Source organism: Salvelinus fontinalis, chromosome 4 (genome assembly GCF_029448725.1).
Source record: "Salvelinus fontinalis isolate EN_2023a chromosome 4, ASM2944872v1, whole genome shotgun sequence".
Lineage (NCBI taxonomy): Eukaryota > Metazoa > Chordata > Actinopteri > Salmoniformes > Salmonidae > Salvelinus > Salvelinus fontinalis.
This window is the reverse complement of record NC_074668.1, coordinates 84,383,601-84,403,284: the sequence shown is the minus strand read 5'-3', so window position 1 is coordinate 84,403,284 and position 19,684 is coordinate 84,383,601. Positions and strand designations below refer to the sequence as shown.

Here is a 19,684-nt window from a genome sequence, read left to right as displayed (position 1 = left end):
GTTGATATCTTAAAGCATAATTGAGAAAAATATACAGATGAATATTGAAAATACATCATTTTTGATTTGCCACATTTTTCTATATATGGTTGAAGATAATATACTCTAAAGTTATGAGCTTAGTAGTCAATATAACCAATCACAGCCCTCCTTTTACTTGTATCATTACACATCCTGCAAATCCCCAGCAGAGGGTGACCATTTTGAATCCATTTTCACATTCACTCTGTTAATGCTAAAAGTAGCAGAAATCCCACTCTGGAACTTTGGCATGCCCGTAGTATATATGATGATGTTCAACAATATATACTGAACAAAAACATAAAACGCAACTTTCAAAGATTTTACTGAGTTACTTTATATAAGGAAATCAATCAATTGTAATAAATTAATTAGGCCCTAATCTATGGATTTCACATGACTGGGAATACAGTGCCTTGCAAAAGTATTCATCCCCCTTGGTGTTTTTCCTATTTTGTTGCATTACAACCTGGAATTAAAATAGATTTTTTTGGGAGGTTTGTATTATTTGATTTACACAACATGCCTACGACTTTGAAGATGAAAATGTCAATGATGTAAACACATTTGTGCAAAAAATATGAGAAATAAGCTTTTGTGTGTATGGATTTTTTAAATTTTATTTAGGCTCAAGAAACATGGGACTAACACTTCATATGTTGCGATATATATATACACTGCTCAAAAAAATAAAGGGAACACTTAAAAAACACAATGTAACTCCAAGTCAATCACACTTCTGTGAAATCAAACTGTCCACTTAGGAAGCAACACTGATCGACAATAACATTCACATGCTGTTGTGCAAATGGAATAGACAAAAGGTGGAAATTATAGGCAATTAGCAAGACACCCCCCAAAACAGGAGTGATTCTGCAGGTGGTGACCACAGACCACTTCTCAGTTCCTATGCTTCCTGGCTGATGTTTTGGTCACTTTTGAATGCTGGCGGTGCTCTCACTCTAGTGGTAGCATGAGACGGAGTCTACAACCCACACAAGTGGCTCAGGTAGTGCAGTTAATCCAGGATGGCACATCAATGCGAACTGTGGCAAAAAGGTTTGCTGTGTCTGTCAGCGTAGGGTCCAGAGCATGCAGGCGCTACCAGGAGACAGGCCAGTACATCAGGAGACGTGGAGGAGGCCGTAGGAGGGCAACAACCCAGCAGCAGGACCGCTACCTCCGACTTTGTGCAAGGAGGTGCACTGCCAGCGCCCTGCAAAATGACCTCCAGCAGGCCACAAATGTGCATGTGTCTGCTCAAACGGTCAGAAACAGACTCCATGAGGGTGGTATGAGGGCCCGACGTCCACAGGTGGGGGTTGTGCTTACAGCCCAACACCGTGCAGGACGTTTGGCATTTGCCAGAGAACACCAAGATTGGCAAATTCGCCACTGGCGTCCTGTGCTCTTCACAGATGAAAGCAGGTTCACACTGAGCACATGAGCACATGTGACAGACGTGACAGAGTCTGGAGACGCCGTGGAGAACGTTCTGCTGCCTGCAACATCCTCCAGCATGACCGGTTTGGCGATGGGTCAGTCATGGTGTGGGGTGGCATTTCTTTGTGGGGCCGCACAGCCCTCCATGTGCTCGCCAGAGGTAGCCTGACTGCCATTAGGTACCGAGATGAGATCCTCAGACCCCTTGTGAGACCATATGCTGACACATGCACATTTGTGGCCTGCTGGAGGTCATTTTGCAGGGCTCTGGCAGTGCACCTCCTTGCACTAAGGCGGAGGTAGCGGTCCTGCTGCTGGGTTGTTGCCCTCCTACGGCCTCCTCCATGTCTCCTGATGTACTGGCCTGTCTCCTGGTAGCGCCTGCATGCTCTGGACCCTACGCTGACAGACACAGCAAACCTTTTTGCCACAGTTCGCATTGATGTGCCATCCTGGATTAACTGCACTACCTGAGCCACTTGTGTGGGTTGTAGACTCCGTCTCATGCTACCACTAGAGTGAGAGCACCGCCAGCATTCAAAAGTGACCAAAACATCAGCCAGGAAGCATAGGAACTGAGAAGTGGTCTGTGGTCACCACCTGCAGAATCACTCCTGTTTTGGGGGGTGTCTTGCTAATTGCCTATAATTTCCACCTTTTGTCTATTCCATTTGCACAACAGCATGTGAATGTTATTGTCGATCAGTGTTGCTTCCTAATTGGACAGTTTGATTTCACAGAAGTGTGATTGACTTGGAGTTACATTGTGTTGTTTAAGTGTTCCCTTTATTTTTTTGAGCAGTATATATATATATATATATATATATATATATATATATATATATATATATATATATATATACACAGCTGAAGTCAGAAGTTTACATGCACTTAGGTTGGAGTCATTAAAACTAGTTTTTCAACCACTCCACAAATGTCTTGTTAACAAACTATAGTTTAGGCAAGTCGGGTTGGAACATCTAGTTTGTGCATGACACAAACAATTGTTTACAGACAGATTATTTCACTTATAATTCAATGAATCACAATTCCAGTGGGTCAGAAGTTAACATACACTAAGTTGACTGTGCCTTCAAACAGCTTGGAAAATTCCAGAAAATTATGTCATGACTTTAGAAGCTTCTGATAGGCTAATTGACATCATTTGAGTCAATTGGAGGTGTACCTATGAATGTATTTCAAGGCCTACCTTCAAACTCAGTGCCTCTTTGCTTGACATCAGGGGAAAATCAAAAGAAAATCAGCCAAGACCTCAGAATGTTTTTTTTTTACCTCCACAAGTCTAGTTCATCCTCAGGATCAATTTCCAAACGCCTGAAGGTACCACGTTCATCTGTACAAACAATAGCACGCAAGTATAAACACCATGGGACCACGCAGCCGTCATACCGCTCAGGAAGGAGATGCGTTCTTTGGTGTGAAAAGTGCAAATCAATCCCAGAACAACAGCAAAGGACCTTGTGAAGATGGAGGAAACAGGTACAAAAGTATATATCCACAGAAAAACGAGTCCTATATCGACATAACCTGAAAGGCCGCTCAGCAAGGAAGAAGCCACTGCTCCAAAACCACCTTAAAAAAGCCAGACTACAGTTTGCAACTGCACATGGGGACAAAGATTTTACTTTTTAGAGAAATGTCCTCTGGTCTGATGAAACAAAAATAGAACTGTTTGGCTATAATGACCATTGTTATGTTTGGAGAAAAAAGGGGGATGCTTGCAAGCCGAAGAACACCATCCCAACCGTGAAGCACGGGGATGGCAGCATCATGTTGTGGGGGTGCTTTGCTGCAGGAGGGACTGGCGCACTTCACAAAATAGATGGCATCATGAGGATGGAAAATGTTTGTGGATATATTGAAGCAACATCTCAAGACATCAGTCAGGAAGTTAAAGCTTGGGTCGCAAATGGGTCTTCCAAATGGACAAAGGCCCCAAGCATATTTCCAAAGTTGTGGCAAAATGGCTTAAGGACAACAATGTCAAGGTATTGGAGTGGCCATCACAAAGCCCTGACCTCAATCCCATAGAAAATTTGTGGGCAGAACTGAAAAAGCGTGTGCGAGCAAGGAGGCCTACAAACCTGACTCCGTTACACCATCTCTGTCAGGAGGAATGGGCCAAAATTCACCCAACTTATTGTGGGAAGCTTGTGGATGGTGAAACTGAGTTTAAATGTATTTGGCTAAGGTGTGTGTGTGTGTATATATATATATATATATCACACACACATTAACAAACAAATTACATAATCTACAAATATATACATTTTCAATATTCATGTTTATTTTAAAATGTTCCTACTCATTTTACAGATATTCATATTCCTCAAAAGGACCCTTCTATGGATTACATTTTGTGAAAATCCCTAAACTCAGCGTCTTTTTCTGTTCAAGGAATCACCCAGACACGCACGGAACACAAAACAACATGCTTCCTTTTTTTTAAGACAGTGATTTCGCTGGTCAACATAATGGCTGACATAATAGAAAAGAAGCAGCTCAAAACCTCTGTGGTAAACCTCCATAGGAACAGGGAGCCGATGGAACCCCCTCCCCCCAACAAACCATTGTAAATAAACCTAACCAAAACAACAAAGAACCCCATTCCTCATGGTTAAAACAAAACAGACATAGCTTTCAATCAATCCATGTTAGAAAGACTACAATGTTCAAAGAGCTGCTGGCAGCCTCAGTCATAGTGGTTTGGGGTGGAGTGGTACTGCCTTACTGGGCCATCCAGGCATTGAGGCATCTCCACATTTAAACAGCATGAAAGGCAAAAGATTAAAGACCACCGAGTGCACCAGCGCACCCGATTGATTCATTATACATCAAAGGGTGATGCGAGTCAATCTGCCTCCCTGAAATACAGCGTTTCTCTCCATCTCATCTAACTGCTCTAGACGTAATGGGAACGTGGGTTAACTTAATACCATGTGGGTTTGGTTGATCACGTTTGTGTTTTAGACGATAGAGAAGGGGAGTAATGTGGGTTGAATTGTGTTGTGGTTCAGCAGTGCTTTATGGTGATTGTGCTGTAGCCTCCAGTCAGTGTAAAATGGCTGGCTGTGGGTTGATGCTGAAGTGGTGCAGTACGCCCTCTGCTGGTTAGAAGTTGTATAGCAGTAGGGAGGAAAAGAGGAAAGACAATGATATCATTGTAGTAGAATCAATTACAGCCTAGCCTAAATCACCAACCGGTTCCTCTCTGGGAAATAAAACGAAAATTACAACAATTAATTTTACAAGTACTCTGAAAAGCTACTAAATTACAGTAACAAGAGTAGTTGTAATTAGTTACTTTCTAGCTCTGTCAATCTGTTTCTCTATGGGATGCCCAGCCGCTGAATACGTGTTGTACTTCAACTTAAGCTGGATTATTAGCGAACTATTTGAATCAGGTGTGTTAGTGCTGGGATGAAATAAATACGTGTGTAAAGACTGGAAAAGGCAAACAATGCTATAATACACTGCGCTCCCGGGTGGCGCAGTGGTCTAGGGCACTGCATCGCAGTGCTAGCTGCGCCACCAGAGTCTCTGGGTTCGCGCCCAGGCTGGGCTGGGTTCGCGCCCAGGCTGGGCTGGGTTCGCGCCCAGGCTCTGTCGCAGCCGGCCGCAACCGGGAGGTCCGTGGGGCGACGCAGAATTGGCATAGCGTCGTCCGGGTTAGGGAGGGTTTAGCCGGTAGGTATATCCTTGTCTCAGTATGTAAAAATGTAATAAAATGTATGCACTCTACTGTAAGTCGCTCTGGATAAGAGCGTCTGCTAAATAACTAAAATGTAAAATGTCTATAAAAAAGCTATGCTTTGTACCAGATACATGTACGTTTTAAATCATCTAGCTGATGCTCTTATCCAGAGCAACATACAGGAGCAATTAGGGTTAAGTGCCTTGCTCAAGGGCACAACAACAGATTTTTCACATAGTCGGCTTGGGGAGTCAAAATCACCAACCCTTCGGTTACTGGCCCAATGTTTTAACTGCTAGGCTATTAGCACCAATCTAAAGTAACTAACTGAAGTAACTAACTGAATTAGATTATATTAACTATCCTTGTTCAATCAAATTTTATGTCACATGCACCGAATACAAGAGGTAGACCTTACAGTGAAACGCTTACTTACAAGCCCAACTTCTTATGGCTGGAATCCTGTTAACGGGATGATATGACAACAGCCAGTGAAAGCGCAGGGCGCCAAATTCAAACAGAAATCTCATAATTAAAATTCCTCAAACACACATGTATCTTATACCATTTTAAAGGTAATCTTGTTGTTAATCCCACCAAAGTGTCCAATTTCAAATAGGCTTTTCAGCAAAAGCACCACAAATGATTATGTTAGGTCACCGCAAAATCACAGAAAAACACAGCTATTTTTCCAGCCAAAGACAGGAGACACAAAAAGCAGAAGAGATAAAATTAATCACTAACCTTTGATGATCTTCATCACATGACACTCATAGGACTTCATGTTACACAATACATATATGTTTTGTTCGATTAAGTTCATATTTATATCCAAAAACCTCAGTTTACATTGGCGCCATGTTCAGAAACGCCTCCAAAATATCCGGAGAAATTGCAGAGAGCCACGTCAAATAACATAAATACTCAACATAAACTTTGATGAAAGATACATGTTTTACATAGAATTAAAGATACACTTGTTCTTAATGCAACCGCTGTGTCAGATTTCAAAAAGCTTTACGGCAAAACACAATCTTCAATAATCTGAAAACAGCGTTCAGCCACAAAAGTAAGCCATACAGTTACCCGCCAAATTGTGCAGTCAACAAAACTCATAAAAATAATTATAAATCTTCACTTACCTTTGCTGATCTTTGTCAGAATGCACTCCCAGGACTCCCACTCGGTAATGTCCATCATTTATGTCCAAGTAGCTACTTTTGTTAGCGCGTTTAGTACACATATCCAAACGCTCGTGCAGGTCCAGGCGAACGTCGGACGAAAACTTCAAAAAGTTATATTACAGGTCGAATAAACTTGTCAAACTAAGTATAGAATCAATCTTTAGGATGTTGTTATCATAAATATTCAATAACGTTCCAACCCGGAGAATTCCTTTGTGTCTATAGAAGTAATGGAACGCAAGTCGATATCATGTGGAATGCGCATGACCAGGACCTGGCTCTCTGCCAGACCACTGACTCAAACAGCTCCCATCCGGCCCCACATCACAGTAGAAGTTTCATTCAACGTTCTACAGACTGTTGACATCTAGTGGAAGCCGTAGGAAGTGCAAACAGATCCATATCCTACAGTGTTTTCAATAGGCGATGAGTTGAAAATCGACCAACCTCAGATTTCTCACTTCCTGGTTGGATTTCTTCTCAGGTTTTTGCCTGCCATATGAGTTCTGTTATACTCACAGACATAATTCAAACAGTTTTAGAAGCTTCAGAGTGTTTTCTATCCAATACTAATAATAATATGCATATATTAGAAACTATGACTGAGGAGCAGGCCGTTTACTCTGGGCACCTCTCATCCAAGCTACTCAATACTGCCCCTGCAGCCATAAGAAGTTAACCAACAATGCAGTTAAGAAAATAAAGTAAGAGATAAGAAAATCAAATGATTAAAGAGCAGCCGTAAATAACAATAGCGGGGCTATATACAGGGGGTACCGGTACAGAGTCAATGTGTCAATATGCGGGGGCACAGGTGTCTAGGTAATTATGTACATGCAGGTAGGGTTATTAAAGTGGCTATGCATAGATAACAGAGTAGCAGCAGCGTGGGGGTGGGGGGGGGGGGTAGTCTGGGTAGCCATTTGATTAGCTGTTTAGGAGTCTTATGGCTTGGGTGTAGAGGCTGTTTGGAAGCCTCTTGGACCTAGACTTTGCGCTCCGGTACCACTTGCCGTGCGGTAGCAGAGAGGACAGTCTATGACTAGGGTGGCTGGAGTCTGACAATTTTTAGGGCCTTCCTCTAACACCGCTTGGTATGGAGTACCTGGATGGCAGGAAGCTTGGCCCCGGTGATGTACTGGGCCGTATGTACTACCCTCTGTAGTGCCTTGCGGTCAGAGGCCGAGCAGTTGCCATAACAGGCAGTGATGCAACCAGTCAGGATGCTCTCGATGGTGCAACTGTAAAACCTTTTGAGGATCTGAGGACCCATGCCATATCTTTTCAGTCTCCTGAGGGGGAAATAGGCTTTGTCGTGCCCTTTTCACAACGGTCTTGGTGTGTTTGGACCATTCTAGTTTGTTGGTATTGTGGATGCCAAGGAACTTGAAGCTCTCAACCTGCTCTACTACAGCCCGTGGATGAGAATGGGGGCGTGCTCGGTCCTCCTTTTCCTGTAGTCCAAAATCATCTTCTTTGTCTTGATCATGTTGAGGGAGAGGTTTTTGTCCTTGCACCACATGGTCAGGTCTCTGACCTCCTCCCTATAGGCTGTCTCATCGTTGTCGGTGACACTGTTGTGTCATCAGAAAACGTAATAATGGTGTTGGAGTCGTGCCTGGCCATGCAGTCATGAGTGAACAGGGAGTACAGGAGGGTCTGAGCACGCACCCCTGAGTGTTGAGGATCAGTGGCGGATGTGTTGTTACCTACCCTTACCACCTGGAGGCGACCCATCAGGAAGTCTAGGATCCAGTTGCAGAGGGAGGTGTTTAGTCCCAGGTTCCTCAGCTTAGTGATGAGCTTTGAGGGTACTATGGTGTTGAATGTTTAGTTGTAGTCATTGAACAGCATTCTCACATAGGTGTTCCTTTTGTCCAGGTGGGAAAGGGCAGTGTGGAGTGCAATAGAGATTGTGTCATCGGTGGATCTGTTGGTGCGGTATGCAAATTGGAGTGGATCTAGAGTTTCTGGGAGATTGGTGTTGATGTGAGCCATGACCAGCCTATCAAAGCATTTCATGGCTACAGACGTAAGTGCTACGGGTCGGTAGTCATTCAGGCAGGTTACCTTGGTGTTCTGGGGCACAGGAACTGTTACCTGACACCTAATACCTTGTAATTATGTTGACTTTCAAAATCCATTTATTTATTGCTTTAAACAATAATGACAGGATGGAACAAAGCATTTCATCCCAGTTTAATCTAAGAGGATGACTACCGCTTGGAACAAGAGCCACTCGGCAGTCAAAAACAATAATCCGGGAACAGACAGTTTAAAATGCCATACATTTTTCCAGACTCTCGGTTTATATCCCTTGGAGTGTTTTCTTGGCTGAGAGGGAGGGGGAAAGACTTGAGACGTGTCACGCCAGCCAGACTGAAACTATATCCTGTCTGTTAGAAGTCTCTGTGGTTCCTACACGAACCAGGAGAACATCACATAGCCTTCACAGAGAGCTAAGTGCTCGGAGTGTCCGGGCATGTTTGTACGCGTACCAGTGTACAGAAGCGTGTGTGTAGGAAGGTACGTGGTCACACTAACCTGCTCCTTGTATTGCTCCTGAGACAGACAGTCGGTTATGTTGACACAGCCCAGCAGGCAGCCGGTCGGGTAGTCTTTAGGAAACTTAAGATCTGGGGAGAGGGGGTCGGTGAGAGTCAACAAACAGTATGTTTACATACATCCTAATAAATATTTTAATTGATGTGTGTGTGTGTGTGTAGCAGTGTGTGTGTAGCAGTGTGTGTGTAACAGTATGTGTGTGTGTAACAGTGTGTGTGTGTGTGTGTGTGTAATAGTGTGTGTAACAGTGTGTGTGTGTGTGTGTGTGTAATAGTGTGTGTAACAGTGTGTGTGTGTGTGTGTAATAGTGTGTGTAACAGTGTGTGTGTGTGTGTGTGTGTGTGTGTGTGTAACAGTGTGTGTGTGTGTGTAACAGTGTGTGTGTGTACCTCTCTTGTAGATTTGAAGGAACATGTTCTCCACCTGAGTGACCTCCTCAGGGGTGGGCCTCTTGGCTGCAGCTGCTATCCACAGGAGCCCGCGGTGGGATGTGTACCAGCTCCTCCCCTCCACCCTGGACACACATCATATTCCTTTTAGCAGACGCTTTAATCCAGACTGACTTACAGTCATGCATTTTAACATACAGGTGTTCCCGGGAATCAAACCCACTGTCCTGGCATTGCAATCACCATGTTCTACTAACTGAGCTACAGGGGGGGACCGTGCTCTACTCACTGAGCTACAGGGGGGGGACCGTGCTCTACTAACTGAGCTACAGGGGGGGACCGTGCTCTACTAACTGAGCTACAGGGGAGGACCGTGCTCTACTAACTGAGCTACAGGGGAGGACCGTGCTCTACTAACTGAGCTACAGGGGAGGACCGTGCTCTACTAACTGAGCTACAGGGGGGGGGGCCGTGCTCTACTAACTGAGCTACAGGGGAGGACCGTGCTCTACTAACTGAGCTACAGGGGAGGACCGTGCTCTACTAACTGAGCTACAGGGGAGGACCGTGCTCTACAAACTGAGCTACAGGGGAGGACCGTGCTCTACAAACTGAGCTACAGGGGAGGACTGTGCTCTACTAACTAAGCTACAGGGGGGGGGGGGGGGGGGGGGCGTGCTCTACTAACTGAGCTAGAGGGGAGGACCGTGCTCTACTAACTGAGCTACAGGGGAGGTCCGTGCTCTACTAACTGAGCTACAGAGGACCGTGTTCTACTAATTGAGCTACAGAGGACCATGTTCTCTAACTGAGCTACAGAGGACCATGTTCTACTAACTGAGCTACAGAGGACCATGTTCTACTAACTGAGCTACAGAGGACCATGTTCTACTAACTGAGCTACAGAGGACCATGTTCTACTAACTGAGCTACAGAGGACCGTGTTCTACTAACTGAGCTACAGAGGACCGTGTTCTACTAACTGAGCTACAGAGGACCGTGTTCTACTAACTGAGCTACAGAGGACCGTGTTCTACTAACTGAGCTACAGAGGACCGTGTTCTACTAACTGAGCTACAGAGGACCGTGTTCTACTAACTGAGCTACAGAGGACCGTGTTCTACTAACTGAGCTACAGAGGACCGTGCTCTACTAACTGAGCTACAAAGGACCAGGTTCTACTAATTGAGCTACAGAGGACCATGTTCTACTAACTGAGCTACAGAGGACCATGTTCTACTAACTGAGCTACAGAGGACCAGGTTCTATTAACTGAGCTACAAAGGACCAGGTTCTACTAATTGAGCTACAGAGGACCGTGCTCTGCTAACTGAGCTACAGAGGACCATGTTCTACTAACTGAGCTACAGAGGACCATGTTCTACTAACTGAGCTACAGAGGACCATGTTCTACCAACTGAGCTACAGAGGACCATGTTCTACTAACTGAGCTACAGAGGACCGTGCTCTACTAACTGAGCTACAGAGGACCGTGCTCTACTAACTGAGCTACAGAGGACCGTGCTCTACTAACTGAGCTACAGAGGACCGTGCTCTACTAACTGAGCTACAGAGGACCGTGCTCTACTAACTGAGCTACAGAGGACCGTGTTCTACTAACTGAGCTACAGAGGACCAGGTTCTACTAACTGAGCTACAGAGTACTACATACATCAGTTTGTACCCCTTCTTTGTAATGGCTAGTCAAAAAGGCTGCCTTTTGACCAATAACAAGGCCAATAGTGATGCTTTTTACCAATAACATAGTCCATTGTTTGTTGTGTTTTATTCCTACTCAATGTCTGGTTAGACTGTAAACTCTCCTTCCAGACTCACATCAAACATCTCCAATCCAAAGTTAAATCTAGAATTGTCTTCCTATTTCGAAACAAAGCATCCTTCACTCATGCTGCCAAACATAACCTTGTAAAACTGACCATCCTACCGATCCTCGACTTCAGCGATGTCATTTACAAAATAGCCTCCAATACCCTACTAAATAAATTGGATGGAGTCTATCACAGTGCCATCCGTTTTGTCACCAAAGCCCCATATACTACCCACCACTGCGACCTGTACGCTCTCGTTGGCTGGCCCTCGCTTCATACTCGTCGCCAAACCCACTGGCTCCAGGTCATCTACAAGATCCTGCTAGGTAAAGTCCCCCTTATCTCAGCTCGCTGGTCACCATAGCAGCACCCACCTGTAGCACACGCTCCAGCAGGTATATCTCTCTGGTCACCCCCAAAACCAATTTTTCCTTTGGCCGCCTCTCCTTCCAGTTCTCTGCTGCCAATGACTGGAACGAACTACAAAAATCTCTGAAACTGAAAACACTTATCTCCCTCACTAGCTTAAAGCACCAGCTGTCAGAGCAGCTCACAGATTACTGCACCTGTACATAGCCCATCTAACATAGCCCACCAAACAACTACCTCTCCACCTACTGTATTTATTTATTTTGCTCCTTTGCACCCCATTATTTCTCTCTACTTTGCACATTCTTCCACTGCAAATCTACCATTCCAGTGTTTTACTTGCTATATTGTATTTACTTCGCCACCATGGTCAGTAGGGATGTGTTTGACAATTAGCATGGTCAGTAGGGATGTGTTTGACAACTAGCATGGTCAGTAGGGATGTGTTTGACCAATAGCATGGCCAGTAGGGATGTTTTTGACCAATAGCGAGGCCAGTAGGGATGTGTTTAACCAATAGCGAGACCAATATGGACGTTTTTGACCAATAGCGAGGCCAGTAGGGATGTGTGTGACCAATAGCATGGCCAGTAGGGATGTGTGTGACCAATATCATGGTCAGTAGGGATGCGTTTGACCAATAGCATGGCCAGTAGGGATGTTGTTGACCAATAGCATGGCCAGTAGGGATGTTGTTGACCAATAGCATGGCCAGTAGGGATGTTGTTGACCAATAGCATGGCCAGTAGGGATGTTGTTGACCAATAGCATGGCCAGTAGGGATGTTGTTGACCAATAGCATGGCCAGTAGGGATGTGTTTGACCAATAGCATGGCCAGTAGGGATGTGTTTGACCAATAGCATGGCCAGTAGGGATGTGTTTGACCAATAGCATGGCCAGTAGGGATGTTTTTGACCAATAGCGAGGCCAGTAGGGATGTGTTTAACCAATAGCGAGACCAATATGGACGTTTTTGACCAATAGCGAGGCCAGTAGGGATGTGTGTGACCAATAGCATGGCCAGTAGGGATGTGTGTGACCAATATCATGGTCAGTAGGGATGCGTTTGACCAATAGCATGGCCAGTAGGGATGTTGTTGACCAATAGCATGGCCAGTAGGGATGTGTGTTGACCAGTAGGGATGTGTGTTGACCAATAGCATGACCAGTAGGGATGTGTTTAACCAATAGCATGGCCAGTAGGGATGTGTTTAACCAATAGCGAGACCAACATGGACGTTTTTGACCAATAGCGAGGCCAGTAGGGATGTTTTTGACAAATAGCATGGCCAGTAGGGATATGTGTGACCAATAGCATGGTCAGTAGGGATGCGTTTGACCAACAGCATGGCCAGTAGGGATGTTATTGACCAATAGCGAGCCCCATAATTAGAGTGTTCTGTACCTCTTTATTCCTTTGACCAGTAGCGAGGCCCATGGTTGGTGCATGCTGATGCACCAGCCCCCGTCTGCCATCTCCTGCAGCTCTCTGTCCTGCAGCCGGAGTCTGGAGCGTTCTGGGCCTACAGCGCCATCCCCCTCTGTACCAACAACCCCTTTATCCTGAGATCTCCGAGGGCCACTACCCACGTCCACCCACTGGAGATGCATGGAAAGAAAGATATGAGTAGAGATTCACAGAATTATGTTGACAAAATGTTAGCATTTGTAGAGGGATTTAACAAGGTAAATAGACACGCCACAACATGAGAAAATACTGTGTGTGTGTGTCCTACCTTGGGTGCAGCCTGTACGATGTTGGGGTTGACCAGCTCTCTCAGGTGCTGCCGTCCCGCTGGTCCCTCAGGGCGTTGGGGAGCTTTCCCCTTGGTGCCTGTGTTGAGGGCCTTGACCGTCTCATCAAACCTAAAACCACCAAGGAGTGTGGTCATTACGATGCTTTTTAGATGCCTTGTTTCAAACTACACACACGTGAACCCCTCTAGCTGTAACAGTGTGGATACATTACCAGGAGAAATGGAGATTGTCACTGTGTTGTGTGTTGTCTGAAGGGTGTATTAAAAACCTACTCTTGTTTATGTAACCCAAGCACTCACAGAACTAAGCCTGGGACTAAGTCTGTTTCTGCTCCACCTGACATGTTGTCCTATCAGCAAGTCCATGGTGCTCTGGTCTGCAGTAGTAAACTATACGAGGAGCAGGGTGTGAATTAGTGGAGGCTGCTGAGGGGAGGACGGCTCCCAATAAAAGCTGGAACGAAGCGAATGGCATTAAAACACATAGAAACCATGTGTTTGACACCATTCCACCTATTGTCCTTCAGTCATTACCACGAGCCTGTCCTCCCTAATTAAGGTGTCACCAACCTCCTGTGGTGTGAATTGAGATGTTCTCAAGTCAATCACTCACTTGTTGTAGTAATGACTGTTATTCTCTCCCTCGTCAAGCACCTGTCGGCCTGTGAAGTCCAGTGTGAGCTTCCTGTCCTTCCTGGAGGCGTGGCGAAGCTCCCGTAGCTCCTCATCCTTCTGCCTCAGGTGCTCGCGCTCGCTAGGCGACAGCCACTGGTTGGAGTCGGTGGCAAAGTAGTCTGACTCGTCATCCAGGACCTGCGTTCGTCGCGTACTGTCGATGTAAACAGGGGGAGGGGATATGAAGGTAATCTCACTCCTGTCATCGGCATATAAAGGACATAGCCTCCAAATATAAAGGACATAGCCTCCAAATATAAAGGACATAGCCTCCAAATATAAGGACATAGCCTCCAAATATAAGGACAAAGCCTCCAAATGCAAGTCATTTAGGACATCTACTTTGTGCATGACACAAGTCACTTTTCCAAAGTATAAAGAATTTGACTTTAAACAGAGAGTGAAATCACATCAATACTACATGCACACTACATCCCAACCTGTTCTTATCGTATTCCAGCAGCTTGTCTTTATGTTGAAGTGCCTTTTCTAACCCTGCCTTCATCTTTGCCTCTTGGTGTGGAAGATAGCCCCTCTCCGATGCCCCCTCTGAGAGACCCAGACGGGCACACAGACATTACAAAGAATTCAAACAACTCCCTACTATGCTATGTAGATACAGTTGAAGTCAGAAGTTTACATACACTTAGGTTGGAGTCAATATAACTAGTTTTTCAAGCACTCCACAAATTTCTTGTTAACAAACTAGTTTTGGCAAGTCATTTAGGACATCTACTTTGTGCATGACATAAGTCACTTTTCCAACAATTGTTTACAGACAGATAATTTCACTTATAATTCAATGCATCACAATTCCAGTGGGTCAGAAGCTTACATACACTAAGTTGACTGTGTCTTTAAACAGCTTGGAAACTTCCAGAAAATGATGTCATGGCTTTAGAAGCTTCTGATAGGCTAATTGACATAATTTGAGTCAATTGGAGGTGTACCTGTGGATGTATTTCAAGGCCTATCTTCAAACTCAGTGCCTCTTTGCTTGACATCATGGGAAAATCAAAAGAAAGTCAGCCAATACCTCAGAAAAATAATTGTAGACCTTTACAAGTCTGGTTCAAACTTGGAAGCAATTTCCAAACACCTGAAGGTACCACGTTCATCTGTGCAAACAATAGTACGCAAGTATAAACACCATGGGACCATGCAGCCATCATACCGCTCAGGAAGGAGACGCATTCTGTCTCCTAGAGATTAACGTACTTTATTGCAAAAAGTGCAAATCAAATTTGTGGGCAGAACTGAAAAAGCGTGTGCGAGCAAGGAGGCCTACAAACCTGACTCAGTTACACCAGCTCTGTCAGGAGGAATGGGCCAAAATTCACCCAACTTATTGTGGGAACTTGTGGAAGGCTACCTGAAACTTTTGACCCAAGTTAAACAATTTAAAGGCAATGCTACCAAATACTAATTGAGTGCATGTAAACTTCTGACCCATTGGGAATGTGATGAAAAAAATAATTCATTTTCTCTATTATTATTCTGACATTTCACATTCTTAAAATAAAGTGGAGATCCTAACTGACATAAGACAAGGAATGTTTACTAGGAATAAATGTCAGGAATTGAAAAACTGAGTAAATGTATTTGGCTAAGGTGTATGTAAACTTCCGACTTCAACAACTCTCTAATATGCTATGTAGATAGATACTACTGGTAGCTTGGCTCACCCATAAGTTTCTTGCGCAGTTTCTGACTTTTGTTGGAGTCTCGTTGCAGAATCTCTTGCTCCTCTTTGGTGCATACCTGATTAATTCGTAGAAGAACATGCGAAACCAGGGGAAAATACTTCTCTAAGAGGCCAAATTTAAATTGTATTAGTAACATGCATTCTAATAACTTACTGGGGAACCATAAAACAATCATAAAGTTAGAGGTCAAGTGATCTAAAACGGGTCGTTTTCTAACCAGGCTGCCGCAGAAGATGCAGGGCCCTGATCCCTCCTGCTCACACACAATGCGTCCGCAGCTCATGCAGTTGTTGATGAGGTTGTGCTTCTGGGCCAGACATTCGCAGGAATGGCGCCCGGGCAGCAGGATAGCCAGCTTGTCCTGGCCATCTTTATTGTAGAGGCTCACAAATGTATTCTTCTTCTTCTTCTTATGTGACGAGGAGCTGCCACTCTCCTGGGCCTTCATTAGGTCAATGGGAGTTTTCACCACCTCAGGCTCAGGCTCTGCTTGGCTAACAGTCATCACCTCTTGCTTGTTCCTGCCTTTGCGCTTGGATTTCTTCTGGGAGTCCTTGGACATGTCTTGAGCATCTAGAGAAGCATATACTGGTTAGCTTTCCCTCTCATGCATGTACTTGTTACTGTGTTTGGACAGTCACTTAACAAGGACAGGATGGACATTACAACAGTCTTCAGACTCACTTCCATTGTACTGTTGGCATTGTGCATTAGGAACCATATAGCCTGACAAGAAAACTATTTATAAGATATATATAACTTTAAAAATAAACATATCAAACAATAAGACAACAGGTCAGTGCCAATGTGGCAACAGGTCAGTGCCAATGTGGCAACGGAAGAAGGCATCCTACCTGTTCCTGACAGAGAGTTCATGGGGAACAGGCCAGTGCTGTCAGGAGTCAGTGTCTGAGACCGCTGCCATCTGTCCAGGAGTTCATCTATAAACTGCTTCTTCCTTCCATCAGTGCCCTGAAGGAGGTCCCCAACATACTCCGCTATCTCGTACGCATTGTCGATGTCCAGAATATACCTATTGAGAGTGAGAAGAATGTCAATGATACGCTTTCATAGCTAGCCTAGATAGTGGAGCTCGTTGTTGAAAGGATGCCGTATGACAGCTAGGCCTACTTTGGTAAACCTTGATTTAGGTTTACCATCAGTCCATGCTTTGGCTTAGTAACTTATACCATGATTTTGACGACGTGACATTAAGATATGGCCACCTGAAAAAGCTAGCTAGCTAGCAGGCAAGTGCAAATGGCTACATATCGTGCTAGCGGAATGAACTGGAAAGATTGACAATTTCACAGACTTAATAGTAATAATGATGTCGTTGACAATTGTGTTAACTTTAACAAGAGAGGAGCAACTGTCAAAAAACAGACAGCTGGCTAGCTCACTATTTTTAAATGAACATTTAGCTAACGTTAGCTACTTACCGGACTATGTCTTCACAGGCCTCCAAGCCAAAGTTGTGGTGCAACTGGTCCACACACCATCGAAGCAAGACATCCGACATTATGAAAGTTAAAACAACTTTAATATGGCAAGTTCAAGATAAGGATGTTAGCTACTCCTGTTGTAAGTCGGTTGAATAACAAATGCGCACGCAGAGTGCAACAAATAATCCCTTCCCACCAGAAATAGTGTACTGAAGGATACTGAAGGTTCCTCCCAACTTTGACAGAAAATTATGTCAATGACTTCATACAATACGAAGCATTATAAAATGTCAGCATATAATCAATTCACATGGAAGGTGAACATTTCAATCATACAGTACAACAACAATGTAGGTTTTAGCCACCCCACCTTTATTACAGCAAGTCGCGTGCCTCTTCTGCCTATAAGCTTGATTCAGCATTACAGTCACTAGGTGGCAGTTTAAGAATAGACAAAACCTCTGTGAGAATGAACTATAGAGATGTATTGAGATTGCAACATTGTATCTGCCCCATGATGGCATCTGTGAGAGCATGGGCAAATAAACTGTTGGTAAATAAACTGAAAGGGTGCATACTGCCACCTGGAGTGTGTTGTCTCAACAGGTATACAGTCAAGGTTGGCAATTTAGTGTCACCTGCAGTTATGAAATGTTTGCTCAGGAGTATAATTATTTGGCTGATCCCTCCTGATGACCTGGATGGAATTATGTGATCCTTCCTTAACCCATAGGAAGTTCCATCCAGTCGACTACTTAAAAATGTTGAAAGTCCTCAATGGCGCTGCCCACTTTTAACACCAGGCTTTTGGGCACTAGAGTCCTCTATACATCTATATGGAATGAACATCTCAGTGAACTGGTATCAAATGTATGCAATAGGTATTCTCAATCCAAGACCTAGGGCATGTGGGAGCCTGGGAGGAAACCCGTCTGCCTAGGGAGACTATACAATAAGCATAGCCTACTTTCCCTGAAAGTTGCGTTAGGTGCAGTTAGATACACATTTCTAGCATATGTAGAAGTTTAGCTCACCTAAAGTTCAAAGCAAATCAAATGTATTTATATAGCCCTTCTTTCATCAGCTGATATATCAAAGTGCTGTACAGAAACCCAGCCTAAAACCCCAAACAGCAAGCAATGCAGGTGTAGAAGCATGGAGGCTCGGAAAAACTCCCTAGAAAGGCCAAAACCTATGAAGAAACCTAGAGAGGAACCAGGCTATGAGGGGTGGCCAGTCCTCTTCTGGCTCTGCCGGGTGGAGATTATAACAGAACATGGCCAAGATGTTCAAATGTTCATAAATGACCAGCATGGTCAAATAATAATAATCACAGTAGTTGTTGAGGGTGCAACAAGTCAGCACCTCAGGAGTAAATGTCAGTTGGCTTTTCATAGCCAATCATTGAGAGTATCTCTAACACTCCTGCTGTCTCTAGAGAGATGAAAACAGCACGTCCGGTGAACAGGTTAGGGTTCCATAGCCGCAGGCAGAACAGTTGAAACTGGAGCAGCAGCACGGCCAGGTGGACTGTGGACAGCAAGGAGTCATCATGCCAGGTAGTCCTGAGGCATGGTCCTAGGGCTCAGGTCCTCCGAGAGAGAAAGAAAGAAAGAGAGAATTAGAGAGAGCATACTTAAATACACACAGGACACCGGATAAGACAGGAGAAATACTCCAGATATAACAGACTGACCCTAGCCCTCCGACACATAAACTACTGCAGCATAAATACTGGAGGCTGAGACAGGAGGGGCCAGGAGACACTGTGGCCCCATCCGATGATACCCCCAGACAGGGCCAAACAGGTAGGATATAACCCCACCCACTTTTCCAAAGCACAGCCCCCACACCACTAGAGGGATGTCTTCAACCACCAACTTACCATCCTGAGACAAGACCGAGTATAGCCCACAAAGATCTCCGCCACGGCACAACCCAAGGGGGGCCAACCCAGACAGGAAGACCACGTCAGTGACTCAACCCACTTAAGTGACACACCCCTCCTAGGGACGGCATGGAAGAGCACCAGTAAGCCAGTGACTCAGCCCCTGTAATAGGGTTAGAGGCAGAGAATCCCAGTGGAGAGAGGGGAACCGGCCAGGCAGAGACAGCAAGGGCGGTTCGTTGCTCCAGAGCCTTTCCGTTCACCTTCACAATCCCGGTTCAGACTACACTCAATCATATGACCTACTGAAGAGATGAGTCTTCAGTAAAAACTTAAAGGTTGAGACCGAGTCTGCGTCTCTCACATGGGTAGGCAGACCATTCCATAAAAATTGAGCTCTATGGAGAAAGCCCTGCCTCCAGCTGTTTGCTTAGAAATTCTAGGGACAATTAGGAGGCCTGCGGAAAGATAGGTAGGAGCAAGCCCATGTAATGCTTTGTAGGTTAGCAGTAAAACCTTGAAATCAGCCCTTGCCTTAACAGGAAGCCAGTGTAGGGAAGCTAGCACTGGAGTAATATGATCAAATGTTTGGGTTCTAGTCAGTATTCTAGCAGCTGTATTTAGCACTAACGGAAGTTTTATTTAGTGCTTTATCCGGGTAGCCAGAAAATAGAGCATGCAGTAGTCTAACCTAGAA

The 19,684-nt window shown here is 44.7% G+C and overlaps 1 protein-coding gene across 1 annotated transcript in view; it reads right to left on the bottom strand.

Annotated features, from left to right (window-relative positions):
• The window catches only part of trip4 (thyroid hormone receptor interactor 4), a 73,611-nt gene extending 55,015 nt beyond the window's left edge, over window positions 1–18,596 (bottom strand). Inside the window, exons 1-10 of the mRNA XM_055921722.1 lie at window positions 17,097–18,596; window positions 16,509–16,687; window positions 15,872–16,227; window positions 15,634–15,709; window positions 14,389–14,497; window positions 13,887–14,102; window positions 13,253–13,382; window positions 12,922–13,115; window positions 9,318–9,442; window positions 8,908–8,999 (exon numbers count right to left, since the gene is read on the bottom strand). Of these exons, the coding sequence (XP_055777697.1) occupies window positions 8,908–8,999; window positions 9,318–9,442; window positions 12,922–13,115; window positions 13,253–13,382; window positions 13,887–14,102; window positions 14,389–14,497; window positions 15,634–15,709; window positions 15,872–16,227; window positions 16,509–16,687; window positions 17,097–17,176 (1,557 nt within the window). The 5' untranslated portion in view covers window positions 17,177–18,596. The remainder of the gene's footprint in view (window positions 1–8,907; window positions 9,000–9,317; window positions 9,443–12,921; window positions 13,116–13,252; window positions 13,383–13,886; window positions 14,103–14,388; window positions 14,498–15,633; window positions 15,710–15,871; window positions 16,228–16,508; window positions 16,688–17,096) is intronic.
• Between the last annotated feature and the right edge of the window lie 1,088 nt (window positions 18,597–19,684).